The following is a 14,384-nucleotide window of genomic DNA, read 5'->3' as shown; positions in this document are numbered from 1 at the left end:
TTGAAAATCATCGATTTTCAAAAGAGGTTTTCTTCGCTACGCACGTTGTTTTTTGAATATATAATTAAATGGAAGACAAAATAAGAGTATATACACATAAATATATAAGAAATACATTTATTAATTAGTCAAAATTTAAGAAAATATTAAGGCAGATTAGCGGAACATTTTTGCAGTTAACAAACTTTTGCAACATGATTGGTACACACAGCATATAGACATTTTAAATTATTGTTTTATGGTCATCTTTTGTGCAAAAGCACATCGCTTTTGTTTTGGTTAATCGCGATTAACATAACTCGGGCGTTGTACGTAACTGTTTATATCGTCTTTGTTGATTAAATTTTCAATTGCTTAACAATATATATAATAATACACAAATATATATATATATATATATATATATATATATATATAATAATACATAAAATTTTATTGTTTGTTAGTCATTTTCGACAAAATGTCAAACAAACAATAATATGAATTGTCGAGACAGTCCGTGTTCTTCTGTAGATTGATGCCATTAACTTGCTCCTTAATATGGATCATTTCTGAAATTAACCTTTTTTGGTATCTGGATTCAGAATCTAATATCTTAACGTTATCCCACTCAAACACGTGGTCATTTTTTTATTTTTTATTATTAGATATTAGATAGCATCAGTTTATGTTATTCATAAATTACACATATTCCATCGGTTTTGATGCTTTAGATTTTTTGACAAGACTTTTTGACTATCTATTCTATCCTTTTAATATGAAAATCGAATTGCGGAAAAATTGTATTATTCATTTGATTGTATTATTTGTTCACGTTTTTATTTGTTATGACACATTTTAATAGACGATATGCGGTTGTTTTATGGTTGTTTAATGGTCATCATTTTTTTACTGTTTAATTATATTTTTGTTTGCGTTTTTTTACTCATGTTTAAGTTCATAAATATTGGTAATTTGTTACGACTGAAGAGGATAGGTATAGTCGAAACGTTTCAAAATTTGTTTAACATTTTTTAACACAGTTGATTTTTAGTCGCGTTTATAATTATATATTTTTTATTTAATAAATTATATTGTATTAGGATAATTTGTCTGGCTTGACATATTGACCAGTTTATTATATTAATTTTGCTTAGCATTAACGAGCTCTTTATAGTTGTTTTTTGACTTACAAAATAATCTACTTAACTGCAAAGTTGTATATTTTTAATTTGTTAAAAAAGTAGCGTTATTACGCTTTGAGGTTATGGAAACCCCAAGCAAAAGTTTATATTTGTTTGTTTTTGTTGCCGAAGGACGGCTGATGCCGGCAACCGTTCAAGGTTATAGTATAATTAATAAACATTCTCTTCCCCCCTTCCAGCCTGGGTTCTCGGGCGGCGCGATGGGCGAAGCAGCAAGAAGAAATCGTTCTGGGGTTGTAGGGACCCCTGTCCGTGTTTTAGGGTTAAGCATGGAGTAAGAAGAGGAGGGCGATCTCCGTGAAACAAAAGTGGTCCCATTTTTAGATCCTTAATTGGGAGGATGTCCGCTGAAAGGAATGGATTCTTATCTATGGTCGCCATTTGTAAAGAGAGAGCGAAAGAGAGATAGATAGATAGAGAGAGAGGGGGAGAGATGTCATTTTTCTGAAAATGCAACTCGGAGATGCGACTTGTTTTACTAAAAGTATTAACATCTTTTGCAGTAATTCAACTGTTACGTCAATTATTTAACATTTTTTTCGTGCAACCCGTAGAAAAGCTTTTTTTAAGGATCTTTTTTATCTTTTGTGGTAAATCCACGTATCCAACACGCCATTTTACAATATTATAAACACAGGTAAACAAACTGACAGCCGGACTGATCGGGATAATACGATGCACGCAATAAAAAAGATTGCTTTTTAATATTTTTTTAGTTTGATTTTATAATCGCAAATTGGAGCAACAAACACGTGCAATGACGATATTGTACAATTAATAATACTATGACAGTGGTTGCATTCAGCAGAAAATGTAATTGACAGTGAAATTGCTGCAAAAAGTGTTAATATTTTTAGCAAAATAAGTCGCATCTGTGAGTTGCAGTTTTCAGAAAGATGACATTATCTCGCCTTTTCTCTCTTTTTCTTCTTCTCTTTACAAATGGCGACCATGGGTAAGAATCCATTCCTTTCAGCGGATTCCATCCCAATTAGAGGTCTAAAAACTGGATTATTTTTGCTATTCGTACGCTATGAAAATCGTCCTTCTCTACTCTTACTCCGTGAGGTTAAGGTTGTAGTTGATAATCCATCTCCCATGATAAAAAGTTGAGACTTAAAATTATTATTAAAAGCTATTAAAATTTACCTTGTATATGTATCTATATAACGTGCATGCGTACGTGCGTGCGTGAATCTTAGAATGATTAATATTTTAGGAAGTAAAAGAAAGTAAAATTTTGAACTAAAAGTTTTTTAAAAGTCTTATTAATTTTAGAGTATTGAAATTATTATTTACTGAGTTGTTAAGAAGGTTTATGTACGACTCTCTAGTCAATAGACTCGAATTTTCTAAATTAGTATTTTATTTATATACAAAGTATATGAATAAATAATAAAAATTATTATTAAGATAAATTAAATAAGTTTTTAATAAGTTTCTTTTAAATTAAAGTATTTTTTAGGTACCTATATGATTTGAGTTGCGTAAATGTTATTTAAATTTAACAATTTAACCTATTCATAAAGAAAAGGGTTTAGATTAGTTTTATATGTATATTTATATCAAAGTGGCAGAATAATACAAATTAATAAATCAAGAAATGAGATTTTAAGATTTTTGGAAGAAAAAAGGTCGTATAGAATATTAGTAGATCAGGTACAAATACACACGCACAAACGCGCGCGGATCGCAAGATCTGTGATTTATGTATTTTAAGATTAAATATTAATAATAAATTGTCGGCATTATATATATTGTTTGTGGTTATTAGAATGTTTGTAATTCAGATTTTTATAATCTAGTTTTTTGGTTTATATGCTCAGTAATTACTATAGTAAAAGAAAGTTTTTACTTTTGGTGAAAAATTGAACAACTCTCAGCTGAACTGTACTAAAATTTTGAAACTTTGAAAAACTTTTTCTAGCATATGTAGACGGCAAGCTTATTTCAAATTTTACGAGAATGTGTATCGATACCTAAATAATAATTCCTGTAAGTGAAAGCTAAATCTACAGTACTTCATTATGTGCATGAATCACCTTAATCCATTAAGTCCCATGGCGAAACGACTCGCGATATCGAAAAAGTGTTAATGCTGTTCCTGGTAGCGTTTTTAGCGATAATTTTTGCAATAAAAAGTTGCAAAAGTTTTTTTAAACAATTTGTTATAAACAAGGAACATATTGTAAACATTATATTATTTGTTATAAATTTGGACATATTATACATGTTTTTGTCGTAATTTTTCGCGTAGAAGTGATTGGCATGGTTTATTTTAGTTTAGGATGATTATTTCTTAATTTGTTTATGACAAATTTATTTAAATAATGTCCTTGCAACTAATTTTTTGTTGCAAAAATCATTGCTAGGAACGCTGCCAGGAACTGCGTTAACACTTTTTTGATATTGCGACTTATTTTGCCATGGGACTTAATGAGTTAATAAGTAAAGTTGATCAATCAGACGCAGAAGATATGCAGAAGCGTAGCATGCCATAGGATTCCACGCACTTATCATACGCATTTTTCCAATTGACACTATTTTAATTTTTTATATTGATGAATGAATGAATAAGTAAATAAATTTAAATTAATGACAAAATGAGAAAATAAATAACTAAATAAACAAACTAGAATACGTGGGTGGTTAAAGAAGTAACTTGGTTTGCATACCAATATAAAATGACAGGAACATTCCATATATGTGGTCATAAAGTTTTCATTCTATGGCTGAATATTGTATGGTCATTTTGACTAACAACGGCTAAGCCGTTGTTTACCAGTTGCTTAAACATAGGTGTTTCGAGTGACAGTAAATAAATTGGAATTTGTGGTGTGATTTTATTCTTTTTTCTGGAAAGCAGAACAGTGAAGAAAATTTATGATAGGATTTTGTCTACATTGACTCATGTCCTCTTTATGAAACCGTTCGACTTTGGGTAAATAAATTTAAGCGTGGCAGAACAAGCATCTAAGACGCACCACGTCCCGGGGCACAGAAAACAGCTATAACGCCAGAAATCGTTGATGAAGTCCATGATATTGTTTTGGCTAACAGACGAGTGAAAGTATGCAAGTTAGCAGAGGCTACGGGCATTTCAACTGAGCGGGTTTATTCTATTTTGCATAACGAATTGCAAATGAAGAAATTTGTGCAAAATGAATGTCGCGTTTGCTTACTCCAGAACAAAAACTTATGCAAACAACGGTCAACTGTTTGGAAATGTTTCAGAAGAATCCAACACATTTTTTGCGGCGTTTTGTGACTATGGACGAAACGTGGATTTATCACTGTACATCAGAAACGAAACAGCCTAAACAATGGATCACAAAAGCGAACCATCTTCAAAAAAGGCAAAATGCATTTTATCCGCTAGAAAAGTGATTGCTTCAAATTTTTGGGACATGAAAAGAATTTTCCTGATTGACTATTTGGAGAAGGGAAAAACCGTTACTGAAGAATACTACGCATCTACTTTTGGAGAGATTGAAGGCAACGATCACAGAAAAACATCCGGGAATGGCTGAAAAAGATTTTTTACCAATGCACCGATGCATTCCACCCGTGACTCTCAACAAAAATTGACCAAACTATGATTTAAACTGCTTCTGTATCCACCTTATTTACCCGACTCAGCTCCCTCGGATTACCATTTGTTCCCGAAACTTAGAACTTTCTTAGGACACAAATTTAAGTTATATGAAGAGGTATATAGGAGGTAAACGAATATTTTGAGAGCTTTGAAGAAACACTTTTGTGAAGAAATCAGAAACTTGGAGTAACATTGGTGTAAGTGCGTTGAACTTTGAGGGAACTGTTCGAAAAATAAAGTACGTTATAAAACTCAAATTGTTTTTTTTATTATTAAACTAAGTTATTTATCAAACCACCCACGTAAATACAGTTAGAAATTATTATAATTTTTGATTATTGTTTATCTTATTATTTATTTGCTTATGTTTATTCAACTATTTAAAATACTCATTTAATTCAATTACTTCTTATAGTTAACCTAGCGTTGTGCAAAATTAAGTACGGAAAGTTATAAATATAAAAAAGATTAATAATTTAATACAAACGAACAAATAGATAAATTACAAAAAACACATAAAATACAAAATAATTAGAAATTGAAATGATTTTTTTGTTCAGTCTTATTTTTTTATTTATTTTTTATTCACACTGTATCACGCGTGTCGATCAAAAGATGATCGACCCGCGGGATTTACTGAGGAGTGACCGGTTGAAAGATGGAGACCGCGAAGCGCACACGACAATAAGGCGGAGCTAGGATCGGAGGGAATTTCGAATGAAGATCTCTGCTCTGCTATTGCACTATTTTATTGCACACGCGTCCACTTACAGCAATGACACTATGACCACTCGATAAAATCTTAATTAAGCGTGGAGGCACTCGAGCGCGCGAAATGTAGCTCTCGCATAAAACTTGATGTCTCCTAGCAAGAGGCGAAAACGCGTATGTATTTGCCAGCGTACTCGTTTACACCTAACGAGCATTCGACGTGATCATGCTTGTCGCCTGCCTTAACGCTCTCTCGGCTCCCAATCCCCTCGTCTCCAAGCTGCTCGATCCACCTGGGTGCGGGGGAAGGGGCGAGACGCGCGCGGGCCGAGCGATAGAGCGTTTGAGGTATTGTGTGATATAGAAGGATCGTGCGAATCTTCCTGAGGATCCGAACACACGCATTAATTTAAAATTATTTATTTACTTATGTATTAATATAAAAAATTTGAGTGGATATAATTTGTCCACGTTTGAAATGGCCACGTTCGAAATGGCCACGTTCGAAATGGCCATATTTGAAATAGCCACGTTCGGAATTGCCACGGGAAATATTGCACGGAGTTCAGTTTGCCCACGTTCGAAACGGCCGCTTCCGAAACGGCCACGTTCAGAATGGCCACGTTCGAAACAGCCACGTTCGGAATGGCCACGTATGTTTTACTTGAGTATGCGCAGCGGTCATATCCTCTTAGTCACAAGCGCATGCTCTGTCTAGCACAAGCCATGCAAAAAATGCGTAAATATCATTTGAGAAACCCAGCGAGAAACTACAATGAATTCGACATCAGTTCGACGTTGAATCGACATCGAAATGATGATTTCGATATCGAATCGATGTCGATTCGATGTACTATTTTTCATTGCAGATATTTAAATATCTACATACGTATTTTAACGAGCATCTTGTTTTGCGTGGAAAGCCGTAAATGTATGTGGTGCAGAGAATGCTTTGCGCGCGCGCGCGCACACACACACACACACACACACACACACACACACACACACACACACACACACACGCGCGCGCGCACGCGCGCGCGCACGCACGCACGCACACGCACACACATACACACGAGGTGGGGGTGCTAGGGGGGCTTTTGGCCTCCTCCCGCATCCACCCCGTTCAAGTCGCTAACCCATGTGCATTGTATTTGAAATTAAGTAAAACATACGTGGCCATTTCGAACGTGGTCGTTTTGAACGTGGGCAAATTGAATTCCGTGCAATATTTCCCGTGGCCATTTTGAATGTGGCCGTTTCGAACGTGGGCAAATTGAACCCCGTGCAATATTTCTTGGCCATTCCGAACGTGGCCATTTTGAACGTGGCCGTTTCGAACGTGGCCATTTCGAACGTGGTCAAATTTACGCGTAATCATTTCAAACGTGGCCATTTCGGACGCTCCCAAAAAATTTAAATAAAGTTTTAATTAGAAGAATCTATAAACGTGTAAGCTTTATTACATGCTACGTTTCTGCATGCTCCGGTCGTGCGCCAGGATTGACCAATTTTATTTATCAATAATAATGGAAACTCGCAAACTCGGAAATATAAATTTTAATGAAACTTGGCATAAATGTAAATACATGAATTGAGAAATTTTTAGTTGGTGCTACAAAATAATCTAAAGACGTGAAACGACTCTTTAAAGGAAACTTTTGTTTTTTCTTGATATGTCTTGCTAATGAAACAAAATGTTAAAAAATGTTTTACTAAAAAGTTTTAAAGTGTAAATTTATTTAACTATGCTATTTATTTAAAAAAAACTTTAATTTATTTTTTGTTTTTTTTGTGCTGATTATTTTATTGCATTAAAATTCCAATTTCAATGAAATTTGGTATAAATATAGAGGAAGTAAATATTGTTGAAATATAATATAACCGGAACGAATATGAGCGCTAGTGTTGCGATCCGACAAAGAGGGTCTTAAGAGGTTTTCTTATTTCTTTTTAACTAACACGTTCATAAATTTATTACGGGATTGTACAGTTCCGTAAAAAGTTTATGAACAAATAGTTAAAAGGAGACTTCTTTAAACGCTCTCTCTCGGATTACCTTTAACATAGGATTCTGGCCGCACTCGTTCTGGTTATATTATATTTTAGTAATAAATACATGAATTAGAAAGACCCCCCTCACCATATGGATTTTGGTTCTTGGCTAAATTATCTGAAATTTTAGTATGTTGTAGTTAACCTGTAGTATTTGATCTCTTGATTAAAAGTCTCAATGGGTCTGAAAATCAATAGTTTTTTAGTTTTTGAGTTTGGAAGTCTCGTTTTAGCCATTGTTGCATGGTCTCATTGTGAGTCAAGATACAGCCATTCTTAAACTTTTTGGGGGAAACAATAGGTTTGGAGGATTCAACAAAAAAACATTTTGTTTTATTTATAAAACACTATAATGTGCACTAACATCATAAAATATATTAACGACGAATTTATTAATATTTTACAACATTCAAAACAAATTTTATAACATTTAACGTACCTTGAATCTAGTGCGGGAGAAATATTTGTTTTTATTTTTGCAACAAATTAGCCTGTCCTCGCCTGTTCGCTATTGCTGGTCGGCGCAAAGTGATACACGATTGGACCTGTTCATCCGAGGAAGTAAGCGACGCAAGCGCTACAAATTTTAAGTGCACCGTTTTGTTAATTGACGCTATCTCATATTAGGGATACTATATCATAATCGGCACCTTTACCCTATATACATAACACTGGCGCAAAAAAAAAAAAAACGGGACAAAAATTTTGACTGAATTTTTAGGCAATCTTCAAAAGTAACGTAACTTTGCGAAAAATTATTCAAATTATATGAATCTTTTTTTTAAATTAAAGGGCAAAGACTTTACTTTAAGAATCTCTAGGCGAAAGTTTGACTTGTTAAGTGTGACCTTTTTATAGGTCCAATCTTTGCTTGTCTTCAAGCTCTGGGCGTGTAGCTAAACAAGCTTTCAACGTCTGCGTGAGCGGACCGATGATCTGTTCCAGCCCCTTCCCAAGAAGGGTCAGAATGACCTGGTTTGGTTTGGCCGACTTGAAAGGCTTGAAAACTTCTACGGCCTATTTGATTCTATTGGGCCTAACGATTTTGGTCGCTAGAGACCAATTATTTCCTCGTTGCTGGATGTGTCTCCGGGCCTGCGCGGAAATCCGGAAATTCGATTTAAGTGGGTCAGACATCGTTCTTGTGGTGTGTTGTTAAATGCGCTCTCTATATCCAGAAAGGTGCCAGCCATTATAGCCTTTTCTCTTTAATTGGTTCTTGATGAACGGTACAGCAGAGTGAAGTCCCGTTTTTGTTTAATAATCCGTACGATATGCATGCTGATTTACATGCAGCGAATGTTGCAGTAGAACCATCTCACGTATGTAAATATCCACTAGCTTGCTTTTTCAGTGTGTTGAGAAGAAAAGACGTCAGGCTGATCGGACGAAAATTCTTAGCGGTTCTGTAATCCGTCCTTTTCATTTTACGAATGAATACAACCATTGTCTGTCTCCAACTTCTGGACGTATAGCAGTCAAATAAGCCCTCAACGTCTGCGTGAATGGACCGATGATCTGCTTCAACCTTTCTTGTAGAAGAGCCAGAAAGATTGACATCTAGTCTGACTTAAAGGCTTGAAAGCTTCTACCTATTTGACCTTATTGGACCTAACAATTTCGGCAGCCAAAGATTAATGATTCTTTTATGTCCTGCACAAGTTTTTTTCTTGGATATCTCCTCCCGAACTTCCGTGGAAATCTGGAAAGTTTGATTCCAGTAAGTGAATCAGGTATTATTTCCCAGTCATCATCGTCTTGTCATTAAGCCGAATAGTTTCTAGAGCCGCGTTCTGATTTTGGCCAAGATCCTGCCGAACTTAGCAGCTTTGGCTATCCTCTCCATCGACTCACAGAACCCTCTCCAGCTCCCCTTAGCTCTTGCCACAGAATCCCTGTAGGTCTTCTGATAAGAGTCTCAGTCAGCCTGGTGATCCGTGTTTTTTGTCTTGTTCCAGGCACGACGTGCCGCATTTCTGAGCTTCTGCAGCCTTTGGCTTCACCAAGAGATTTTCTTGGTATTTCTTACAGTCCTCTCCGAACAGTTTTTGAAGCTGTCGACGAGAGCCCTTTGCAGGCGCTAGACACAGCTTGATCTCTTGCGAGGTTTCGTGTCTTTTGGGAAACTCTAAGACTGACAGCCAGGTCCTCACGAAATGAGTCCCAGTTTGTTTTTCTTGGGTCTCTCACTGTCACCATTCTCGCTTGTGCGTTAGCCAACCTGAAGGTGATCTGTCTGTGATCCGACAAGGAAGGCTCAGCGGAGAACCTCCAACCAGTCGTCTCCCGCATTAACTGCCTAGAACAAACGGTTGGGTCCAGCACCTCCCTTCTTACTGCAGTGACAAAGGTAGGTTTATTGCCTCTATTGAGAATTTCTAAGTTAATAGACATTAGAAACTGCAATAGCCTCTCATCTCTTTTGTTGGTGTCCATGTTTTTTCACACTGTATGGTGTGCATTTGCATCGCACCCCAGCATGAGGGGAAGTCGCTCCTTTTGGCAGAATTTTACCAGGCGAATCACAGGATTTGATGATAGTGAGTCTCTTTTATGCGGGAAGTAACTCGATGCCATCTTTTTGGTCTTTGTCCCGGTTTCGTTGGTGGCCTTAATCACAAACACTACTAAGTCCCTGGATCAGAAATCTTGCAGTAGTTGGACTTAATCCCTTAACAGCCACACGGGGCATGAATAGTTTTTTACGCGGAGACCTAAACAGCCATTCCGCCAAAACCCTAATACAGCCTATGATTAACTTGTTCTTGTATTAATGATATGGTTGTGTGGATCTTAGCTTGGCTCCTGGCAAGAACAACCGAGGCTTCTTTGCTATGCAAGGTGATCTGAGTGAGGCCCATCTCGGCCAGGCCCATTATGAGGACGAGACCTTTGGATCGAATTCTTCTCCTTCTATCTTAGAGTATCCCGGTCACTTTAAAGGTGACGCAATCCGTCCCAAGATAAGTTCTGAAGTCCAGCGCTTTAAGTTTAAGGATGCTGAACTGTGAAGTGCAGAAAAAAAGGTTCCTATCTTTGCAGGTAGCCTTTACGTTCTCGATACGAACGCGTCAGCCCGACGTGCTGATCCCCGGATTCTGCCGTTCCAACAGCTCCAAAACCGCGGCGCACCCACGGAAGATCTTGGGAGTCACACTGCAGCTTTGTACTGCCTTTGCAGCGCTTCCAGTTCCATCACCCTGAGCCTGGCGTTCTTCCACAATATGATGTCACCGATCGGGCTTTCCAATCATTTTAGCGACTCCGCATCCGTACACTTGACAACCGCTGTTCCCGCCCTTAGAGAAGTGCCGTCCAATCTGGACAGAGTACTTTTCTGGATCTCCTTAAAGACAGCAGCCTTCAGCTACGCCAACCGCTTAGCAATTAGCATTGCGTCGGGGTACCTCTCCGCGACGATCACCTTCGTCAAGGAGTTCGCAGCATTTGCGTAAGCATGGGTTCCCTGGACCCTCTGCTTTTTTGTCGCCCCTTCCGCCGATTATGGGGTCTCGTTGGGGCCCTCCCGGTGCTTGGTGCCGGTGTTCCCCTAAGCTTCCCCATTCGCCGTTTGGGAGATAGCCAAGATCGTTCCCGAAATGGTCCGAGTCTGAGTCTGAATTTAAGCCTCCTTTTTCCAATCCCGAGCCCTCTTCTTCTTCGCGGCTCCGTTTTTTTTTTACGAAGACTTGTTTTCTTTGCCGCAACATTATTTGCAGTTTTGGTGCTTTTCGCGTCTTCAGGGGCCCGTTTAGCTCCTGACCCTGCTCGTATTACCCCTCCGGAATCCTCAGATGAAGTCTCTATCGGGGCTCCATGTCTTCCGTGAGTTTTGAGAAATTTTTAACAGGATCCATAAAGTTCCCACGAGTAGCTAGGAAAAATGTTGTTTGTCTACGCAGAGCCGCATGCGTGGGGAAGGCTAAATATACTGGGGTTTGGTTTTCCAGAGGCATTATTCAAGACACTGCTCCTCCAGTGCTATATAGCCCTTGTCACGATAGCTCTCAGCTTGGCTTGAAGAGTTGCTCTATAGTACCAGCTTTCCCCATTTCTGAGCAGGATTTTACGTCTGTCGGGGCAGGTTATAACCGTTACTGCCCGTGCGATTCACTCTAGCACGCGGGGATTCAGGGTTTTCCGGGCCAAAGTGTCCCCTGCCCACGCGTTCTCTGCACCACATAGATCTGCAAACGCACAAATCACGCATTTTATGTATTATTAAACGATATATATTGTCACGATTTATTTCTCCGAGCGGGGAAAGCCGCGATCGAAACGGCGACGAAGGAATACCGAAGGCCGGAACGGTTCGCGTGCCTAATATCTTGCGCGCGAATCTCGGCTGTGCATGAACCGAGTTTGGCGCCAGACGTGCTCGACGGCACGTCAATTCGCGAAATTTGCCAAAAGCAGCCTTAATCCACGCGCGAAAAACAGCCAGTTCACCTAATGGCAGAGGGGGCATGGTCTAAGAAAGGGGCACTCGCTACACGATAGCGCGGAACGCGACAGAAAGTCTAATTACACGGTAGATAGAATAACAAATAATAAAGTTTATTGCTTGAGAACAGAAAAAAAGGAAAATAAAAGACCAAAAAGATAATGGGCCGTATTAGACGAGTTCCGTACGCACGAACGCTGATTCGACAATTTTGATCGTTTTACAACGCGCGAACGTGATTTTTACTACGCACCATACAATTTATCTCGGGCGAGCGCAACGTGCCGACAATACCGGCAACGATGGACTGCGGACGCGAATTTGCTAGGATGTTGGTTGGATTACGACCACGCGCTCTCCGACATTCGGCCCGTAACGTTTTTCTCGATACCGATCTTAGCACGAAAAATACTCGCGCAACACGATACTCGCGAACGATATTCGCGGGGACTACTTTTCCCACGCGGCGCTACACGGTTCGCACGGACGAGGACTTTGCAGCGCACGCGGTTGCTAACTTTCCGGGGAAACAGTTAACGAGATCCGTTCTCCTCTACGGTCACGATACGCGACGCGATACAGCCTTTTTTGCTTGAATCCGACTATGCACCAAAATCGCCAGGCCACTCTGCGGCTGACGCAACACTAACACTAATCTGCGTCGGATGCAGAACGAGAACGGGTGGCTCGCTGGCCAGTGGCTTTACAAAATTCGTCGCAAAAGTACGGGCCACTTCACCCATAGTTCTGGCTGCCGTCCTTTCCTCCGCTACCGAGTTCTCTCTCGAGCAAATTGCGCTCGGGCTCGCTCGCCAACAACGATAATTTTTGGCTTTCCAAGCGCCGGGATACGTCTGCCGTAATCGTGAGTACGCACATAAAAATACCGGAGATTGCGATCGATCTGCGATCGACACTGCGAATCCCCAATAGGGGCTGCGCGTTGGCCCTCGCGCATCACGTGGCCGTAATCACGGCAGGGCGAGCAGTCTTGCGTCCGTAGGATTGTGAGTGCTTTAATCTTTCTTTTCGGATTCCCCGCGAAGACAGAATTTTCCGCCGGTATCCTCCGGCGCCTTTCGGCGGCCTTTGCCGCTCTTCGCTTTTCGCGAGAGGGTTCCGCATCCCGCAGGGGCGATTCCGCGGCCTTGGCCTCTACACCACCACCTCCAGTGTGTCTATCGTTCTGTTATCAGCCGGAGCGCGGATTTTTCGCCCCACTCGTCTCTGGCTCGTCTCCGAACTCTTTGGTAATCACGCGGTGAGGTGCCCGTCGCAATAAACCGAAAAGAACCTAATTATTCTATGCTTGTTGTGATTTCCCCGGGAGATTTTTTTCTCGTCTTTTGCTTGTCCGTCCGGCGCAAATTCGCAGTCTGTGATGGGGAGGGGAGGCGTTGCTCATTGTGGCAGCGGAACTGCCACGTCACAATGTATATACAGGGTGTTTGGTATCTTTTTATGGGATGTTTGTGAACAGGTAGAGCGCATTAAACTGAATAGAAAAGTCCTTTACCGTTTTTCCATGTTCGCAATAGTTAACGAGTTATTGACTTGTAAAATATGCTGTATTAGCCCAAGGAGTAACAAGTTGTTACAACAAGCGGCAATGGCTTCCCTCTACGCGCTCAGCAGTGAGGCTCAAGCGTTAGTGGGGAGCGGTCGGGCGCTTGGCGCGCTTGCATTTGCCGGTAGGCCGGGCTAATACAACAAATTTTACAAGTCAATAACTCGTTAACTATTGCGAAAATGGAAAAACGGTAAAGGACTTTTTTATTCAGTTTAATGCGCTCTACCTGTTCACAAACATTCCATAAAAAGATACCAAACACCCTGTATATTTTGTTCTCGTCCAGGGATAGCGTGGATGCGATCTCAGGATCCTGTGTGCCTGTTTTTTTCCTTTTCCGGGACGGGTGTTTTTCTTTTTCCTTAGCTCGTTTCTTCCTGCGGGTACGTTCCTTTGGTTGGTCGCGGACTTGGCCGCTCTCCGTCAGATCTCCGGTTCGTTTAGGGCTGTTGACCGGATTAGTTTCGTACTGGGTGCCTTGGTCTTTGGTGGTTGTCCGTGCGACGGTCTGACTCTCCTTCGTCTACGGGTGGCGTCCCTATGTCTGCGTACTCTGGGTAGTGTTATCCTTGGCTATGCTTTCCAGCAAGTCACGAAGTAAGTACCTTGGCGAAGTGTATAAGACTCGATTGCGTACATAAGCGATTGGACATATTCCCGTTTGGACACGGACTCGATTGGACACAGACCCGATTGGACACGGACTTGATTGGACACAGTCCCGATTGCACACCGACCCGTTTGCTTACGGACCCGATTGCACACGGACCCGATTGGACACAGATCTGATTGGACACGGACTCGATTCGACACAGTCTCGATTGC

General features: G+C 40.1%; 1 protein-coding gene across 6 annotated transcripts in view; it reads left to right on the top strand.

Moving 5' to 3' along the window:
- LOC105831889 (myotubularin-related protein 3) overlaps positions 1-14,384 on the top strand; it is a 199,634-nt gene that overhangs the window by 54,906 nt on the left and 130,344 nt on the right. For 4 of the 6 annotated variants that reach the window (XM_036293107.1, XM_036293104.1, XM_036293105.1 and 1 more), the window contains one exon: positions 2,414-2,416. The exons of the other annotated variants lie outside the window; for them this stretch is intronic. In XM_036293107.1, the coding sequence (XP_036149000.1) occupies positions 2,414-2,416 (3 nt within the window). The remainder of the gene's footprint in view (positions 1-2,413; positions 2,417-14,384) is intronic. 6 annotated transcript variants of the gene reach the window in all.

This window comes from Monomorium pharaonis, chromosome 10, assembly GCF_013373865.1.
Source record: "Monomorium pharaonis isolate MP-MQ-018 chromosome 10, ASM1337386v2, whole genome shotgun sequence".
In the NCBI taxonomy this organism is placed as follows: domain Eukaryota; kingdom Metazoa; phylum Arthropoda; class Insecta; order Hymenoptera; family Formicidae; genus Monomorium; species Monomorium pharaonis.
This window is presented reverse-complemented; position numbering and strand designations above follow the sequence as displayed.